The 17,101-nt window shown below is 41.6% G+C and overlaps 1 protein-coding gene across 1 annotated transcript in view; it reads left to right on the top strand.

Annotated features, from left to right (window-relative positions):
- Positions 1 to 17,101, top strand: part of EIF3H (eukaryotic translation initiation factor 3 subunit H) — an 895,984-nt gene that overhangs the window by 449,094 nt on the left and 429,789 nt on the right. The window contains exon 4 of the mRNA XM_044067066.1: positions 10,836 to 10,935. Coding sequence (XP_043923001.1) covers positions 10,836 to 10,935 — 100 coding nt within the window. The remainder of the gene's footprint in view (positions 1 to 10,835; positions 10,936 to 17,101) is intronic.

Genomic DNA, 17,101 nt, shown 5'->3' with positions numbered 1-17,101 from the left:
TTGGCTCAGCTCTCTTTAGATCACCCCACAGATTTTCTATTGGATTTAGGTCAGGGTACTGGCTGGGCCATTCCAAAACTTTAGTTTTCTTCTGGTGGTCGTTTTGAAAGGTGAAATTCCTCTTCATCTTCAGCTTTCTAACAGACGCTTGAAGGTTGTGCCAAAAGTGACTGGTTTTGGGAGCTGTTCATAATTCTGTCCACCTTGACTAAAGCCCAGGTTTCAACTGAAGAAAACCAACTCCAGTACATGATACTGCCACTACTATGCTTTACTGTGGGGATAGTGTTGTAATGGTGATGCGAAGTGTTTTTTTTATGCCAAACGTACCTTTTGGAATTGTGACCAAAAAGTTCAACCTTGGTCTCATCATACTATACCATTTTCCCACATGCTTTTGGGAAACTTGATGTACTTTTTTTGCGAATTTTAGCCAGGCCTGGATGTTTTTCTGTGTAAGAAAAGGAGTCCATCTTGCAACCCTACCCCATTGTCCAAGCATATGGAGAATACGGGAGATTGTTGTCACATGTAGTACACAATCAGTACTTGCCAGAAATTCCTGTAGCTCCTTCAGTGTTGCTGTACTTCTCTTGGCAGCCTCCCTGACCAGTTTTCGTCTCGTCTTTTCATCAGTTTTGGAGGGACGTCCAGTTCTTTGTAATGTCACTGTTGTCCTTTATTTTCTCCACTTTTTGATGACTGTCTTCACTGTGTTCCATGATATATCCAATGCTGTGGAAATGTTTTGTACCCTTCCAGCAATGAGATCCCTTTGATCCTTTGCAAGCTCTCTGTGAACCATGGCTTTTGCTTTAGCAGGCAACTGACTTAATGTCAGGAAATGCTACTAGGAGAGCTGAACTTTATTTGGAGTTAATCAGAGCCTCTCTAATTGATAGCAGGTGTGTACCCACGAAGACTGAATGCTATAGTTAAAGCAAAAGGTGCTTCAGCAAAGTATACTCAGTTTAGATTTGTAAAGGGCAGATCATGTCTCGTAAACCTGATCGACTTCTTTGAAGCAGTCACCAAAGCCATAGATGCGGGTAAAATGGTTCACACACCTTATCTAGATCTTGCCATGGCTTTCACCACCATCCCCCACTCTGGAATTATAGATAAGCTTACTAAACTAGGTATAAATCCCTATGTCACAAGATGGGTTGCCAAGTGGCTCACGGACAGAACCCGCACTGTGAAAGTAGCGGATTCCAAATCCAACATCAGACCAGTGACAAGTGGAGTACCACAGGGTTCAGTCCTGGGTCCTCTCCTGTTTGGTATCTCCTTCTCTGAAGTGCAGGCCAACACAGAAGGTCTTTGGCTAACAAAGTTTGCAGATGACTGCAAACTAGGAGCCATAATCGAAAATCCTAATGATGTGGACAAACTACAAAAGGGCCTCACTGAGACAGATACCTGGTGTCAAAGCCATGGCCTGAAGCACAATGCCAAAAAGTGTATGGTCATCCCCTTTGGTAAAAACTCTGTACCCATGAACTACCACATAGCTGGTAGTCTACTTAATGCTGAAAATGTGATGAGACCTTGGGACACAGGTGGACAGTAGTCTCTCTTTTGATAATCACATTGACACAGTGGTCAGGAAATCCTTCTACGTGGCTCATCTCATCACAGAAGGATTCTCATGCAGAAAAAAAGAGGTCATTGTTCCATTCTACTCATCACTCATTAGACCCATTATAGAGTACAACGCCTCTTTTGGTATATACCTCTCAAGACATCTACAACAACTGGAAAGACCACAGAAATACCTCACAGAGGATTACTGGCCTCAAACAGATGTCCTATGCAGACCATCTCAAAAAACTCCAGCTTTACTCCATCGCTTTTCGCCTACTCAGGGGTGATCTCTGCCTAACATACAAAGCTATGTCAAACCCAGAGCTGTTGGACATGCTCCACTTAAAGAAATCCCAATTCATCCCAGCTACACGCTCTAGGGACCTTAACCTTGTCACCACAATAAACAGAACATGCTAGAGGGATGGATTCCTTTCCCAGAGACTTCCCATACACTGGAACAGACTACCTATCTATGTGAAACAGAGCTCCTCATTAGCACTCTTCAAGAAAAATCTTGATGATTGGATGGGAAATGGGAAATTCACCCCAGGGATCACTTCTGTGGATCTGCTCGACAGGGGCACAGGAAAATAATTTTCTTGGGTGGCGAAAGCCAGGGTACATTTTTTGGCTAGGCTTGTATGGGCCCTAGGGCCGATAGCCTAGTACCTACCTATGAACCTATTAGTTTAAGGGAGTGCACACTTATGCAACCAGCTTATTGTACATTTTTTATATTTTGTATTTTTTTCCTTAACAGATTTTCTTGTTTTTCAATGGAATTGTACAGGTTATAGGCCACATTAATGGTGGGAATAGTTTTGAAATGATTTTATTATGATCTCTTTTTTTTTTTTTTTTGTATCACAAAAACCTCTGATTTTAACAGAGGTGTATACACTTCTTTAATCCACTGTGTGTGCGTGCACGTGTGCATATATAGATATAGATTTATAATCTTGAAATAGTGCAATCTTGAATTTCAGTATCTCAAGACTATAAAGCCAAAAATTCAAAATACCGAAATCCCAAAAGTGCAAAATTCAAAATCGCGACTTTTAAATACATCCTCCACCACACAATCCCACATACACCTTCCTCCCCACACTATAACAAACAAAACACACACAACAACACAAATACACGAACCTACCCTACATATGCAGGGGGTAAGCCCCCCACTGCACCCCCCCACACCCCTGCTGCTTATATATACGAACTCTGAACTCTGAGGTCACACTCAATCGACATACACTAAACCAACCACTGCACAGTCTACATTCTCCTCGCACAAACACACACCACATACATACAAGCACCACCATTCTCAACACTTAGACACTCGCACTCTTATCTACATACCGTAACCTACACCTACAACTTCGTAACACACTAACATACATTAAAATCCCTCCCCAAAACCCTTAAAATATAAACACTTACTTGAATCTCCAGCTATCCATTAACACAGTGCACCACCACAACCGGTGATTCGACTTTTCCGGATTCGGTTATGTGGAATTTTGGGCAACTGGACTTTCGATATTTTTAGTCTCGAGATACTGAAAATCAAGATTTCAGTATTCCCAGAACATGAAGTGCACCCATATAAAAATATATATATGTATGTGAGTGTGTGTGTGTAAGACTATGTAGGTTGAGGTTTTATTCTCACGGCTGCCAACTTGGTGTGTGCGAGCATGTGTGTGCGCGCTGTGTAGTTTCCTCCAGAAATAAATAGGTTGTGGTACTATTCTCACTGCAGCCAAGTTTGTGTGTGGATGTTAGTTCATTTTACATCTGACTGTGTGGGATCATAGGCTCGTTGAAATTTACTTGGCTAATGGCCCTAGTGTCTTTAAAATTGTAGCCCAGCTGTTACTCTTATGTACATGATTAGCTATTGCCCCTTTGCAAGAGGGACACGGTGGAACAGCTGTGGTGAAATTACGATCACCCATCCAATTGTACTGATTACATCTAAAGAGGGCCAGTGAGGTGCTCTGTTTGACGTTATATGGGAGTCCGTTCCAAAGATGTGTTAAACTGTGGTAGACAATTCTCTCGCTTCAGTAGGTTATATTAATGTCACATGCTAGGTTAAGATCTATACAGTTAGCAGCCCTTATACCATTTGACTTACGGATATGCAGCATTTCCAAAACATCGTAATCAGAGATTGCCTCGTATGCAAGCCAGAGATCACCTCCGAGTAGTCTGTATGTCGTACACTAAAGTGACAGTAATATCAGATGATCACCAGGGACAGATGCTGAAGACCTGAATTTGCCTTTTAAGGAAACTATGTGGTCTCTCCAATTGCCACAGGTTCTTGGAAAGCTACATACCAAAAGGACTGTTGCATTCAACTATTGGTTTGCAGAAGGAAGAGGACATGGAGGTTATGGACGTCTACGTTTTCTGGAGACAGTGTCCTCACTTATTACATGAGCATGACAGAATGCCCTGCTTACCACTATGGAGACATGGTGATCTAAGGTAAGTTAGCTGTCAACTCAGGTCTCCCACCCCTGAGTATGTATGTCAGGTGTTGCTGTTGATGTGGTACTTAGCAGGAACATCACTGTTACAGAAAGCAGTGATAATGCATATATTTGCATTGCTTATAAGGCTATAACTTTGGCAACAGTCATTTGTTTAAGTAAGACCCTCGTGTAGGATGTTGACATACTTTGGAGAGTCTGTGACTGCTCCCAGTTTGCAGGCATCATCAAACCTTGTCAGCCACAGACATGTACTTTGTGTTTGCTTGTATTTTAGAGAAATGCATTCCAAACAGTAGAGGACCCATGAGTAAACCCTGGGAACACCACTGGTTAGATCTCAACTATTGGAGGTGTATTCCCCTATTTTGACTGTATTACCTCTATAACTGAGACAGTGAATGTCCCCTCTAATGATATAAGGGCTGATGCCTAGTTGGGTGCATTTGTCATTGATGGCTGAGTGGCAGATAGTGTCACTTGCTTTGGCTAAGTCCAGGTAGGCTGTATGCACAGATTTCCCCTCATCCAGGTCCTAAGTGACTGTCTCAAAGACGTCCACCAGGTTTAACGGGCATGATCTCCCTTTGATAAATCCAAATTGTGTAGGCTCAACTGTGTGTAGATTACCTATATCTTTGTTAAGGTCCATGATGGTTTGCCCCATGACCTTGCACATATAGCTAGTCAGGATAATAGGTATATAGTTTCTGGAGTTAGTGGAGGTACCACCTCTGTGCAAGCAGATTTCTCTACCAGAGTCCCAGTTACACTCCTATTTTTCAATTATTCTCATAGCTGATTTGCGCAATGTGCAGTATGGCTTAAACCCACTTAATGATGGGAACTTGACATTTAGTATGTTTTGCTTAAAACACTTGTGTTAATTAACAGCTGTGTTGCCTGCTGGGTTTATGTAGTGTTCTGCAGGTGCAATGGTCCTCGGTTTGAAATAGGATGCAGGTGTAATTTTTGAACTTGATTAATATTTTTTCAAAAACATATATCAAAACACCACCCCTAGCAATGCTGCGTGTTGTGCAGCATCATTCAAAAATCTTTAAAGAAAAGAAAAATGGGGAGATAGGGCAGTGATGAAATGGGGTGCAAGCAGTCAGGAAAACATAGTGAAAGGCAGGTAGGTATGTGTAGGAAGGTTGTGGGAAAGAACCATAGCTATCCATTTTTTTGTACAACAACTGTAAACTTTAATAGATTTTTTAGCTGAACTTGGACTGCCACCCCCAGAGAGAGGGGTGAGGACAGCATACGTGAGTTGTCAAGCCAGTTGGACCAAATTAAGTGTGTCCAGTAGTCGTGTGTGCGAAATAGAGAACCATGTATGGCACAATAGTTTTGTGTTTTTTTTTTTTTTTTTTGTGGGACGTGTCCATTTTTTTTTAAGGTGAGTGGAGTGTTGGTGAAGGGACATAGGTGTGTGTGGGGAGGTAAATTTTGAGGGTTAGGAAGCTTTTGCATCAGACAAGATAGCAGACAGGGTTGGTGTATGACACAAGGGGAGTGAACCCCTTGGTTGGGGAAGGTGGTGTGGAATCCCAGTCCCATGGATGTCAGACACGGTACTAGTGTGACTCAAGTCCTCACCCAAGGGACTGTCAAGCAGTACACCTTTACTGCTCTTGTGATGGCAGTGGTTGACACAGTCACCTGGGTTGAGGCTGCCCCTCCAGGATGAACAACATACTCTCCATCTGACATAGGTGTGCACCAACAGTTTGGCACAGCCGCCCATGTGCCATGCCTGGCAGTTCATCATGGGTGAAATAAGCACCCCCTCCAGTTCCACTCCTAGAGGGGGGACCACACCCAGCCTGTTGGGCAGAGCTTACCCGATGGATCAGGTAGTGCTTGAGCAGCAGAGGGGGCACCACTAGGTTGTGGCCCAGACTTGCTGGGCTCCTGTGCTACAGCCAGGGGAGCCAAAGTAGGTGGATCACTTGGAACTGGCCTACCTTGTCATGTTGTGGTAAATTATTTAAACATAAAGTAAAAATAAGCATAACCAAGCCAATGTAATTAATAACATAATAGAAAAAAAATTGTGTAATGGAAAGAGAAAAGAATATAATGAGGAATACGACAATAAATAACATAAATGAAAGTTTTTAACAGCAAAGCAATATTAAATTATACATAAGACAAACATAAGAGGTAATTACAAATATATTAATATCAAATTATAGTAAATATAATTAATAAATAAAATAAGAGAAGGGATGGAGTGAGAGAGAAAAAAGCATATTACTAACTTCACAGATAATGTAACTATCCAGACTACTACTACATACTTCTAGATATGTAAGCTTTCACTTGTGAGAACACTGTCTGCTTATATTGTATAGATGATGTTGCATGTACATAGCTCTCAACCTGTTAGCCTGGGACATTGTGGGCCAAGCCATACCAAGTGGTGGTAGAAAGGCACATCAGCAGGGAACATTTTTGCTTAGTGTGCTTATACATTAGTAGCGAGGTGTTCTGATAACAGATTTGTCTTTAAATTGCATTCCAAGTAATGTCATGTGTTTGCATATCAAAGGACCAGACATATGGGACATTAATCATTACATTCTGCAAAAATTGTGACATTTGAGAGGTATGTTTGTGTACACTATTTGCACTAGACAGCAGGTCATTTCTTAGTTGGCTGCCATGGGATTAGAACCCACAAACAGTGACTACAGGAATACTGATCACTTTATTTGAAAATAATAAATTATCAAAGCACCATCTTCTTTAAAACTTTTATTGAGTCATGTCTGTAATCGTACATTTATACACATGCATAGCTGTGTCTGGTGTTGGATTGGAACCCCCAAGCAGTGATTACAGGAATGCTGAGTGCTTTATTTGAAAACATTACTTATCAAAGCACTATCTCCTTTTACACTTTATTGCTTAATTTGCTTCATATCTGATATTTACACATATTTATGGTTGTCTAGGACTTCTGTTAACTTACCAGTTTACTATGTTCATTTACTGAGTGCAATCTACATCTTATTTCAGACTAAATGAGCAGAACACAAGCTTGACTCTTAATCTGGGTATTGTACTACATTTATTTCTGACATTTGTTGGTGTATTGTGTATTATTTCACATGTAACAGTTGACTGGTGTTTGTTTAGAACCCACAAGCAGTGAATACAGGAATACTGAACACTTTATTTGAAAACATTACTTATCAAAGCACTATCTCCTTTTAAACTTTATTGAGTACTGTTGCTTCAAATCTGGCATTTACACACATGGATAGCTGTGTAGGACTTCTGTTAACCTACCTATATACCCTGCTCATTTATTGAGTGCAACCTATAGCATATTTCAGTCATTGAGCACACCATTTCATACCTGTTAGGACTGCAAAATTTGTATTTACTTTACAATATTATTAAGTTATGCATTAAGTTATTAGTTTGATTTTCTTACTTACCACATACTTGACTCATCCTCGCCAAACGCCCAGCATGGGACTGCACTTTGCGAGCCTTCTCTTCTTCAGCTGTGGTAAGAGAAGCAGACCATTGTGCATGCCAGTTTGGCACACATTCAGCTTGTATATTTATAAATTACTGGAAAACATACTTGCATTTCTGTGGGGTTTGCCCATCCCTAGCTTCTTGGACCCAAGTGTTCAAGGTTTCCTCCTCTTCCTATGTTTCAGGTCATCATGGTGGTGACCACACTGCTCCCCAGTGCAGGGAAACCAGTAGCACTGGTTAGATCCCTGGCCAAATGATCCCAGGCCTCAGTCTTGCACTCCGAGCCCTCGTTCTGCAACAGCCGCGATCCATATCACTCTACCAGGAATACAATAAAAACCTTGGACTCCTCCATACCCCACTTTTGTACCCTGAAATGTGATCCCTCTCCAGCAGCCGTACTCACAGTCAAGGTCAGGCTCCAAGGAATGATGTGAAATTCCCACCTGTTAGCCTTTATATTGCTGTATTCCCTCCCTTTGCATGTCATAATGTAACTTTCAAAGAAGTGCCGCGTCACTTAATGTTACATCATTCAAACTCTCACAACCCATGTTTAAACGAAGCTTAGCAATGTGCACACTAAAAATGACCGTTAACCGTGTTTAAGCACTGCTTAGCATCGCGCAGCTCTTCTTTTTCTAAATGCAACGGTTATTTAATTAAAAGTCAACCAATGTTTTAGTTACCTGACAGTTTCACAGCACTATATGTAAAAAGCATAACTAGCCAGGACTTGAACCTGGGACCTGCTACACTGTAGGTCATGACTCAACTTATTTAGCCACTGGGCTAGTGAAGGGAACTCTAATAACTTCTGATATACTGGGAAGGTGCCTGTAAGAGTAGCTCAGCTTCGCAGCATGGGTTTTCCTGTTGCTAAGTGCAGCAGACTTACAACAATTGAATACATCCGGTTTCTATTTTTAGCTGTCCAGTGGATGTCTACTACTCAAATACACCCCGCTGTGCCTAGCTAAGCAACGAGCTGCATCATGCAGAAAAAGCACATGTAAAAAAAAAACTATATATATATATATATATATATATATATATATACACACACACACACACACACACACACACACACACACACACACACACACACACACACACACTAATATTGAATGGATCCGCTTTCTATTTTTAGATGTTTTAGCAGATGTCTAATGTTTAAGTACGCCACGCTCCGCCTAACTAAGCAATGCGCTGCATCACGCAAACAAACACACAAAAAAATAATAAATAATTTATTAACATTGAATGCATCCAGTTTCTATCTTTAGATGTCTGATGTGTATGTGCGCAAAGCTAAGCATAGCTGAGCAATGCGCCACACCACACAAACAAGCACATAAATATAAAAAAATGAAGTTTCTATTTAATGACATTAAATGTCTTGTGTACAACTTTCTGCAAAGGTGGACGTGCCGAAATGTGTGTGGCTGGACCATAAGTCTTACACGGATTCAATATCCATGTTGCTGTGATGACCTCTAGGTGCGTACCATTTGACTATGTACATGGATATATTCCATGTAGGTTCTACACAGACTTTATTGAATCCTGGGGCTAGTGTTGTAGCAGACAAGAGATGCTGCTCTCAATGCACTTATTGTCTGAGTCATGGTATGACAGATTTCTTTTTACAAGTAATATATTAATGGCTTGTAAGATAAGTGAGTATTTGTTCCGCTAGCATAGTCTCTGTCACTGTATTTTTTACAGAAATATGTTGTGACTTGACCATTTTTAAAGCAGTGGCAGCAAGCTAAACCCAGTGTTCACTTTTTCACCAAATATTGCAAATTAATTTTTTTAGTTTAGAGCTTGGGTGGATTTACCAGACAGACACAGGTACATGGTATGGTGCAGGATTTCACTGCTGAGGGTTTATAACTGCATTGTACCATACTTTTGGTTTCACCATTACTGCAACAAGGACATTAATCAAAGAAGGCAGTGCAGTTGTGTAAGGTACTTACTCTCACAGGGTAGTTTTGTGTAGTTCTTGTTTAGTACAGTTCCCACCCTCCATACCTAATTTTGGCTGTTGTATAGAACTCTGTGCAGGTAACCCCTTTTTTCGTGGATACATTACAGTTGGTTAGGTAGTGTATACTGTTTTGTCCAGGTGGCTTTGGTTTCCATATATGTTATATTCTTTTTCTAACAGTTCCTGTTGTCAATTGTTCCTTTGGAAATGGTTGCATATGTATGCTTTTTTGGGGGTACCCATCTCTTGGAAAAAAAAGGTGTATGGATCAGAGCCTGAAGTTACCCCCATCCACTCCTGGTGGTTCAATGAAATACATCCTGTCCTCATGGATGATTGGATGTCAGCTTGGAAAACTGTCTGGAATGGGTGCCTGTCTGTGACAGAATGCCCCTAGTATTGTTACCAAATCAAGGGCTTGCTGCTCAGATATGCCTTGTCATGGTGTGCACCTAAAGCAACTATACTTTGTTAGTTCCTGTTTCATCAATATGGTGCAGAGAAGTCTTATTGTAGTGGTAGAACACTGATGGTTATGGTATAGAAAAATCATGTTTGACCTTTTTCTTGTATGAATTATATTGTGGTTTCTACTGTATTCATGAAAAAGGAAGTATTTTGTTTACTTTCTGTTTGACCAAGTTGTGTGACAGGTTTGTTTATCTTTTGTTAATATGTCTACTTCAGTGTTGGAGGTAGTCTTTTAAAATCTGTTTACTCTCATGGGTGGCTTATAGGTAGCCACTTCCCCCTTTTTCTTTTCCCTTTTCCTTCCCCTTCTAAGGGTCACCACAAACAAGACTGAGATGTGAGGTCATGCTATCTAGAGAACAGGACATATTTGGATTTGATATCATGTAGAACACTGTTGCGTACAAATGTGCTGTTGATTCTGCTCAGTTACATTATTTAGAGTGCTAGTTTTTATTTGTTTAGGCATTACTTGGAGGGCAGCAGTGGTCACATTTTGCTACAGTCTGAAATTCTAAGCCCTACAATTTAAAGTCCATTCATTTGACATTGACTTGGATGGAATTGTGCTGTTTCTGTTTCAGCTTTTCTTTCTTACAGATTAACAGAGAATTGCAGAAAATTAAATTTACTTTAATGCACTTGGTAATCAGCTGCCAAAACCAACCTGAAAAGACACAACTTGAATACAAAACATTCTAAAGTTTCTCAAAAATTAAAGTGATGCTGCATTTTACAGTTTGCTGAGTGTGATGCCTTTTATCTTGTAGATCCAATCAAGACTGGCCAGGGGTCTCTGTCTCTTAAGGCCTATAGGTTAACGCCGAAGTTAATGGAAGTCTGTAAGGAGAAAGATTTCTCTCCAGAAGGGTATGTATGCATGCTAGCAGAATGTTTAAACAGAGTCAATATAAAGAAAAGTTTTGATAATATGAGGAATTTTTGTTTCAGGTGTGGAAGACAAGTTTTCTTGAGCAGCTCTATTAGTGCCAATTCTGATCTTACTCTCTAACTTTTAAGTAAGATGTTTTACTTTAAGGATTATTTGAAACCACCACTTTTTCTGACATAAAGACATGCTTCCGTCTTTCCCTTTAATACCTGTTATCTGCCAGCATTTAGTTATGTGCATGAAAGCTATGTCTTTCCATTATGCTTGATCAGTAAGTAGAGCTCCAGCTGCAGGAACACACAGGGCTGATACTGTATTATGTTTAATTGTTATATAATCTTTCCCAGGCTGGTAACCTGGGGCTATCTCCTACCCATCCACCCACCATCAGTCCAGAAAATGATTTGTTGCTCCAGTAACCTGGAATTCACTTTTCATGCGCCAGTATTTTCTTTTTGCCACAGTATACAAATACTGTAGTTTGTAAAGTCACTGCATCCAGACCACAGTTTGTATACAGCCATTGCATCAGTGCACTGCTCTTGTGTCTGTGATAAGTTAGAAAAAGAAAAAAGATTTTCACCCCCTTTGACAAGTTCACTTATTTAGCAAAGTGGGTTGAGAGATCCCTATAATACACTACATAGGCTGAGTACTCCAGCTCTAGGTACACAAAATTGAAGGTCTGGGGACAGGAGAGGCAAGGTGCTTCTGCAGTGTAGAGCTCTTCTCATAGATCCAGTTATTACCCATATTTATTTATTTACTAACTTCTGTTGGCTGGATTAGTCTCACTAGGCCTCTGGCCAATTTTCATAGGAGACCAAGGTTGATTTTTGAACACTGATGTGTGCTTGGAGAGAGGTATTTGACTAGGACATTGGTAGAACTCTACTCTTCTTGATAAGTGCCTTGGGTCCCTTAACATCCACCTAAACTGAAGGTGGGTCCTGAAGGATGTCACCTCAGAAGTGTAGCTCCCTAATAATTTTTCATATTGTGATTTAGTTTTCATATTTGACTTTGTAGATCTCCCACTGCAGAAACAGTCATGACACTGACAGCATAAACCTTCTGGGAGTCTGTCCCCTGGAAACATTCACTTGATAGCTGTGGCATCAACGGAAAATCTCAACTTTAAATTACATCCAGTTTTGTAATTCCTAATAAAGATGTACAGTGATGACCACTTATCAACACATATCTTGCCCAAGGAAGAGAGAGAGAAGAATGCTGTGGATCTAAAGACAGCAAAGAGTTGTTTTGGGAAAGATTTGTACATTTTTGCCGTATTAATTTGAGAACCACTTGAAGCATTGTTTAGTACTTGTGTTCCTGAGCAAAGAAAACTAATAGTTGACGGTCATTTCTTATTGACTTTGCCCTTCTATCTCGTACCTACACTGCTATGCAATGAAGAAGATGCTGTTTTTAAAGAACTGAGGAAGAAAACTGGCAAGTGAACCAACTGGTTTAAATTATTTTCTGTAGCCATGCTAGGCATAAATTAGGAATTTCTGTCTTAGTCTGTTTGTAAATTAGAAATTGCTCTGCCTGAGGTAAGGGCAGCTAGTAAAAAATGTCATCCAAGGCAATAATTTTAACTCTGCAAATACTGCCAGTTCAGGGAAGTAGATTGTTTCTCCGTTATAAAATACGTCCTGAAGAGAAGCTTTAATCCTTACTCCAGAGGTTAAAGAAGAAATACCACAGGAAAGGGTCTTGCAGAGTCTGAGTTGCCAAAGGTTGAGTCTTAATTATGAGGTAAATGCACCTTAGAACATCTAAGATCAGTATATAAAAAGGACCAGAGACAAACATGAAAGAGAATGGGTTCATTTAAGTCGAAAATGAAAGTCTTTTTCATTTATTCATGCAAGTCTTCTAATTAGAGGGACACACAAATGCCACTAATGGAACTGGATAAGCCAAGTTATTTGTTTTAGAAAAGTGGACATACTCCCTCTGTGGTCTGATGTAGGTGTTATTTTGTTGTAAGGAAGTCACGCTGAGAGCTAGCCAAACATGCTGTTGACTGGCAAAGCAGATTTGCTTTGGCTGTTCAGGAGTGACCAAAATCATTTTTGCTTTTGATTCTTTGACCATGAAAATAGAAATGAAATAAACGTATGGAGCAAGCTTTTAGGCAGACTTGTGTCAGTGTATTTACACTCCTGCCATTGAGAGAAGATAATTGGAAAAAATACTTCTGACACTTGATGTTAGTATGGAAGGCAAAAAAGATTGCATGTGGCACAATATCAGTTTATTTTGACTGTGGAGTCACTAAGGGATTACTCAGGAGACATTTGGATATGGCTTTTGTCTGTCAAACAGTTTATTTCTATTGAACTGTGCACTGTGGGCAGAAGTCTGTGTTAACCTTGAAGATCCACTCCCAAGCTATCAGGACCTCCCCAGGGGAGATACAGGTGTATTCTTGTTTGCCCACTGATGTACAACACTGCTGCCGTATTTCCTGAGTGAATGAGATGCAACCTGATGGAGGCCACTGTCGAAGACATTGTGATGAAAAAATATTGCTTTCATCTCTAGCTTGCTGATTTGATGTTTCAGTTTCTGAATGGACCATATTCCTCAAGCTGTATGGCACTAAGGTTCTTCATGCCTTCACAGGTTGGAAGTGGTCTTAGTGAGTGCGGATTTGGGAGGACAAACTAAAAAAGGCTTGTCTATTCAAAGATTATTTTGAGACATACACTAATATAGATATTTTTTGCATGAAGCGCAGTTCTTAACTGGCACATTCAATGATTCAAGAGATCCAAGTATTGGTAACACTGAACCTTGACGGTTCAGTTCAATTCACACTTGAAATCTTGCATGAGGCCCATCAAAACTAATGCCACAATGGCCTCCAAGCCCAAAAGGTATAGCCTGATGCTGTAGGAGACTAGTGGGAGAAAGAAATGGAACATTAGGGATGGATTGATTGGTATGTCATAGGTGATTCTAGACTAATGGCACAAGAGTCTTTACAAGCCTAGTTAATAATACCCAGGGTATGACAGTATTATATCTTAATTCCCCAGATATGGACTTGGAGTATTTTCAGGGTTGTGGGTCTTTGGATGTTGGAGCCTTGATTCATTTTACAGATTGCTTTTGTTCATAAGGAACATGGGCAGCACCCCAGCAGTGAATTCACAGTTCCCATCCATTTATGTAATTTCTTTTTGAAAAGAGTGAGGGATGTGCTTTGTTTTACGAAGATGGGAAGTTTATTCCATAGACAAGGTAGCCAAATAATTTTCAGATCCATGGAACGCTTAACATTTTATAATTTTTCTTGTGAATATTTAATATTTTCATCAGGGCTGAATCGGAGAATGCTTTGTAGATCAGGCATAAGTCACTTGTCAATGAACAATGAGACAGACTAAAGGGATAGAGCCTTTAGTCAGACCACATAAGACATGTGTCTTACATTTTGAATTTTTTTAGTGAGAAACCTCTGCTGTCTCTCCAGTTCGTATAAGAGCCTGGTTCAGTACATGCAGAAGGGAGCATTATACTCAATTATGGACCTGATGAGGGCTGAGTACAATGGCACTATGACTTCCTTTGACTTTGATGTCATGCCTTTATTCATAAGTTGAGCCACAAAGAAGGATTTCCTCACTACCGTAGCTACATGGTGGTTGAAGTTTTGGTTACTATCTGTCTGTGTTCCTAGGTCCCTTCACCACTGGGTCTACTTTTAGGGGTATGCTGCCATTATTATAATTTCCAGGGATATCTGAGGTTATGCATTTTTTATCATTTAGTTGCAGACCATGGATGTTAAGTTGTCAATCTCGCCTTCATTCTTGCTGGATGAGTTCGGAGCCGACTCAGCACTTGCTAAGCTCGAGAGCTAATTTTACCAGCTCGAGGCAACCCTATATCCCATGATGCAAGGCAGAGATTACCCAGATCTCGTTTGCCGCTTCGCTAACGAGGTGCCTTCTTTTACCAGCTCTAGGTAAGTGAACAGTTTTTTAGACTTTTTGTCTACCCCCCTTTAAATTTATGTATATATATATATATATATATATATATATATATATATATATATATTTGTTTTTTGTTAACTAACGACTTACTTTAGCCCTATTCCCGTCAGTGTTCCCTTTTTTTCGAGTAAATTATTCCCTTTTCCCTAGTTAGGCCTTAGGCCTTCCCCTCCCTAAATTTTTTCCTGTCCGGGATTGTTTGTGTATGACTGTGTGTTATCCCTGTTTATTTTAAATTGTTGGACTGAGTGTTTTTGTGTGTGTGTGTGTGTGTTACTATTGTGTTTCCTCGGCACAGTTATGTCGAAGGACACTAAGGTCTCAGGCTTCAAGAAGTGTGACTCGTGCTGTCAGAAGATGTCTCTGACAGACGGTCACACTTCTTGTGTTTATTGCCTGGGACCTTCGCACCTGCAGGACTCTTGTGCTATCTGTCATGCTTTCAGCCCAAGAGTCCTGCAGGAGCGAAAAATAAGCTGATATTAAGGGGCTTATTAAAGCCCGAGAGCTCCCCAACTAAGTCGGCGCCGGGGAAGCCCTCGAAACCTGTTAAGCCTTCGGCTCAGACTTCCAAGCCATCGGCTTCAGGTTCATCCTCACCAGGTTCGAGATTGGCTCCGGCCGGAGCCGATCCTTCCACCTTACCAGTCTCAGTATCGGCTCCATCTGACACCGATACTGTCAAATCCAGACACTCAGTGTCGGCTCCGGCTGGAGCCGACGTATCTTCGGCTCCGATGGCTCCATTGATCTCAAAAAAGAGATCTCGATCTCCTTCAGTGGAATCTATACATTCGGCTCAGAGATCACCCTTGCTCTTGGAGAGGAGCCATCGAAGCCGGCACCGTTGTGACTTCGGAGCCGATACCACCCCTTTCGGCTCCATCATCCTCTGCTCCGATTTCCTCCTTGAGACCTTCATTGGAGGGATCCGGGCGTCTGGTCTCTCGTCGGCTCCTAGGGGGCGAGTGGCATCGGACCCTTGTCCGATCCATTCTCCCTCTCGGAGCTTCGGCGTTGGTGAGCTCGGCCCCGACATCTGCCTCGGAGCCTTCCCTCTCGGTGAGGCCTGGGGTTCCTATCTCTACGGAGCGGGAACTTTCTGGTCTCTCTGACGGTGGAGCCTTCAAGGTGATGAGGAGTGTACTAGCCCCTGGGCTTAGTCAACTGACAGTTCCATCAGCTCCTCCCACTACAGTGCCTGCTGACGTCTCTTCCCACTCTCTTGCTCCCGGACCCAGAGATCCAACGCCTCAGGTTTCCCCATTGGGAATATCTTCCTCTTCCGAGGCTTCTCCTGATCCGTCAGGGGAACCCCCGCGTAAGAGGACATGTAAGAGGAAACATCTAGACTCCCCTGAGTCTACTACATCAGATACTGACTTGGATGAGTCGGAGGGATCCCCAAGGTCCTCCTCTGAGGATGTCTCATTTTCAGACATCCTTGAAATCCTTAAGCAGAGGGGGAACTGGCCCTCCCTTAATCCTTCCGAGGATGAGTCAGTATACCTGGAGGCGTTCGGATCTCGACCCTCCACCTCCTGGGTGTCTCCGCCTTTCAACCCTCTCATGGAGGTAGTGGCTCGGAAGGCGTGGATGGCTCCGGATTCGGTGGAACCTATCCCTAGGAGACCTTGAAAATTTATTACGGCCCCACAAGATAGACAATATTTAACAAAGGGTGTCCCAGTTGATGCCATGGTGGTGGCTGCTGCCACCAAGAAGGAATTTAGCTGATCCTTCAGTACCTGTCCATCCTCCTAACAAGGATTCTAGGACTATGGACAGGTACGGTGGATTTTTCTTCAGCGACTTTTGCCATGAGATCGCTGAACTGCTTATGCCACTTCACCCGCCTTCAAAGAGATGTTCTTAAAGAGTTGGGAGAAGTTTTATAGGATCCATCAGCTGCTGGGTCTCAGGATAAGATTAGCTCACAGCTAGGAATCCTTAACTCCATTGCTAACTCCTCCATGCGGCTCATTTCTTATGCAGCCGATGGAGCGAGTAGGGCCGCAGGCACAGGAGTTGCTTTAAGGCGTCAGTCCTGGATGCGGCTTTGTAATTTTGAAGACCCCTTCAAGGCGTCTTTCTCAAACTCCCCCTTTGATGGCTCAACCTTGTTCGG

This window comes from Protopterus annectens, chromosome 3.part1 (genome assembly GCF_019279795.1).
Source record: "Protopterus annectens isolate FY-2018-M chromosome 3.part1, PAN1.0, whole genome shotgun sequence".
Lineage (NCBI taxonomy): Eukaryota > Metazoa > Chordata > Ceratodontiformes > Protopteridae > Protopterus > Protopterus annectens.
This window is presented reverse-complemented; position numbering and strand designations above follow the sequence as displayed.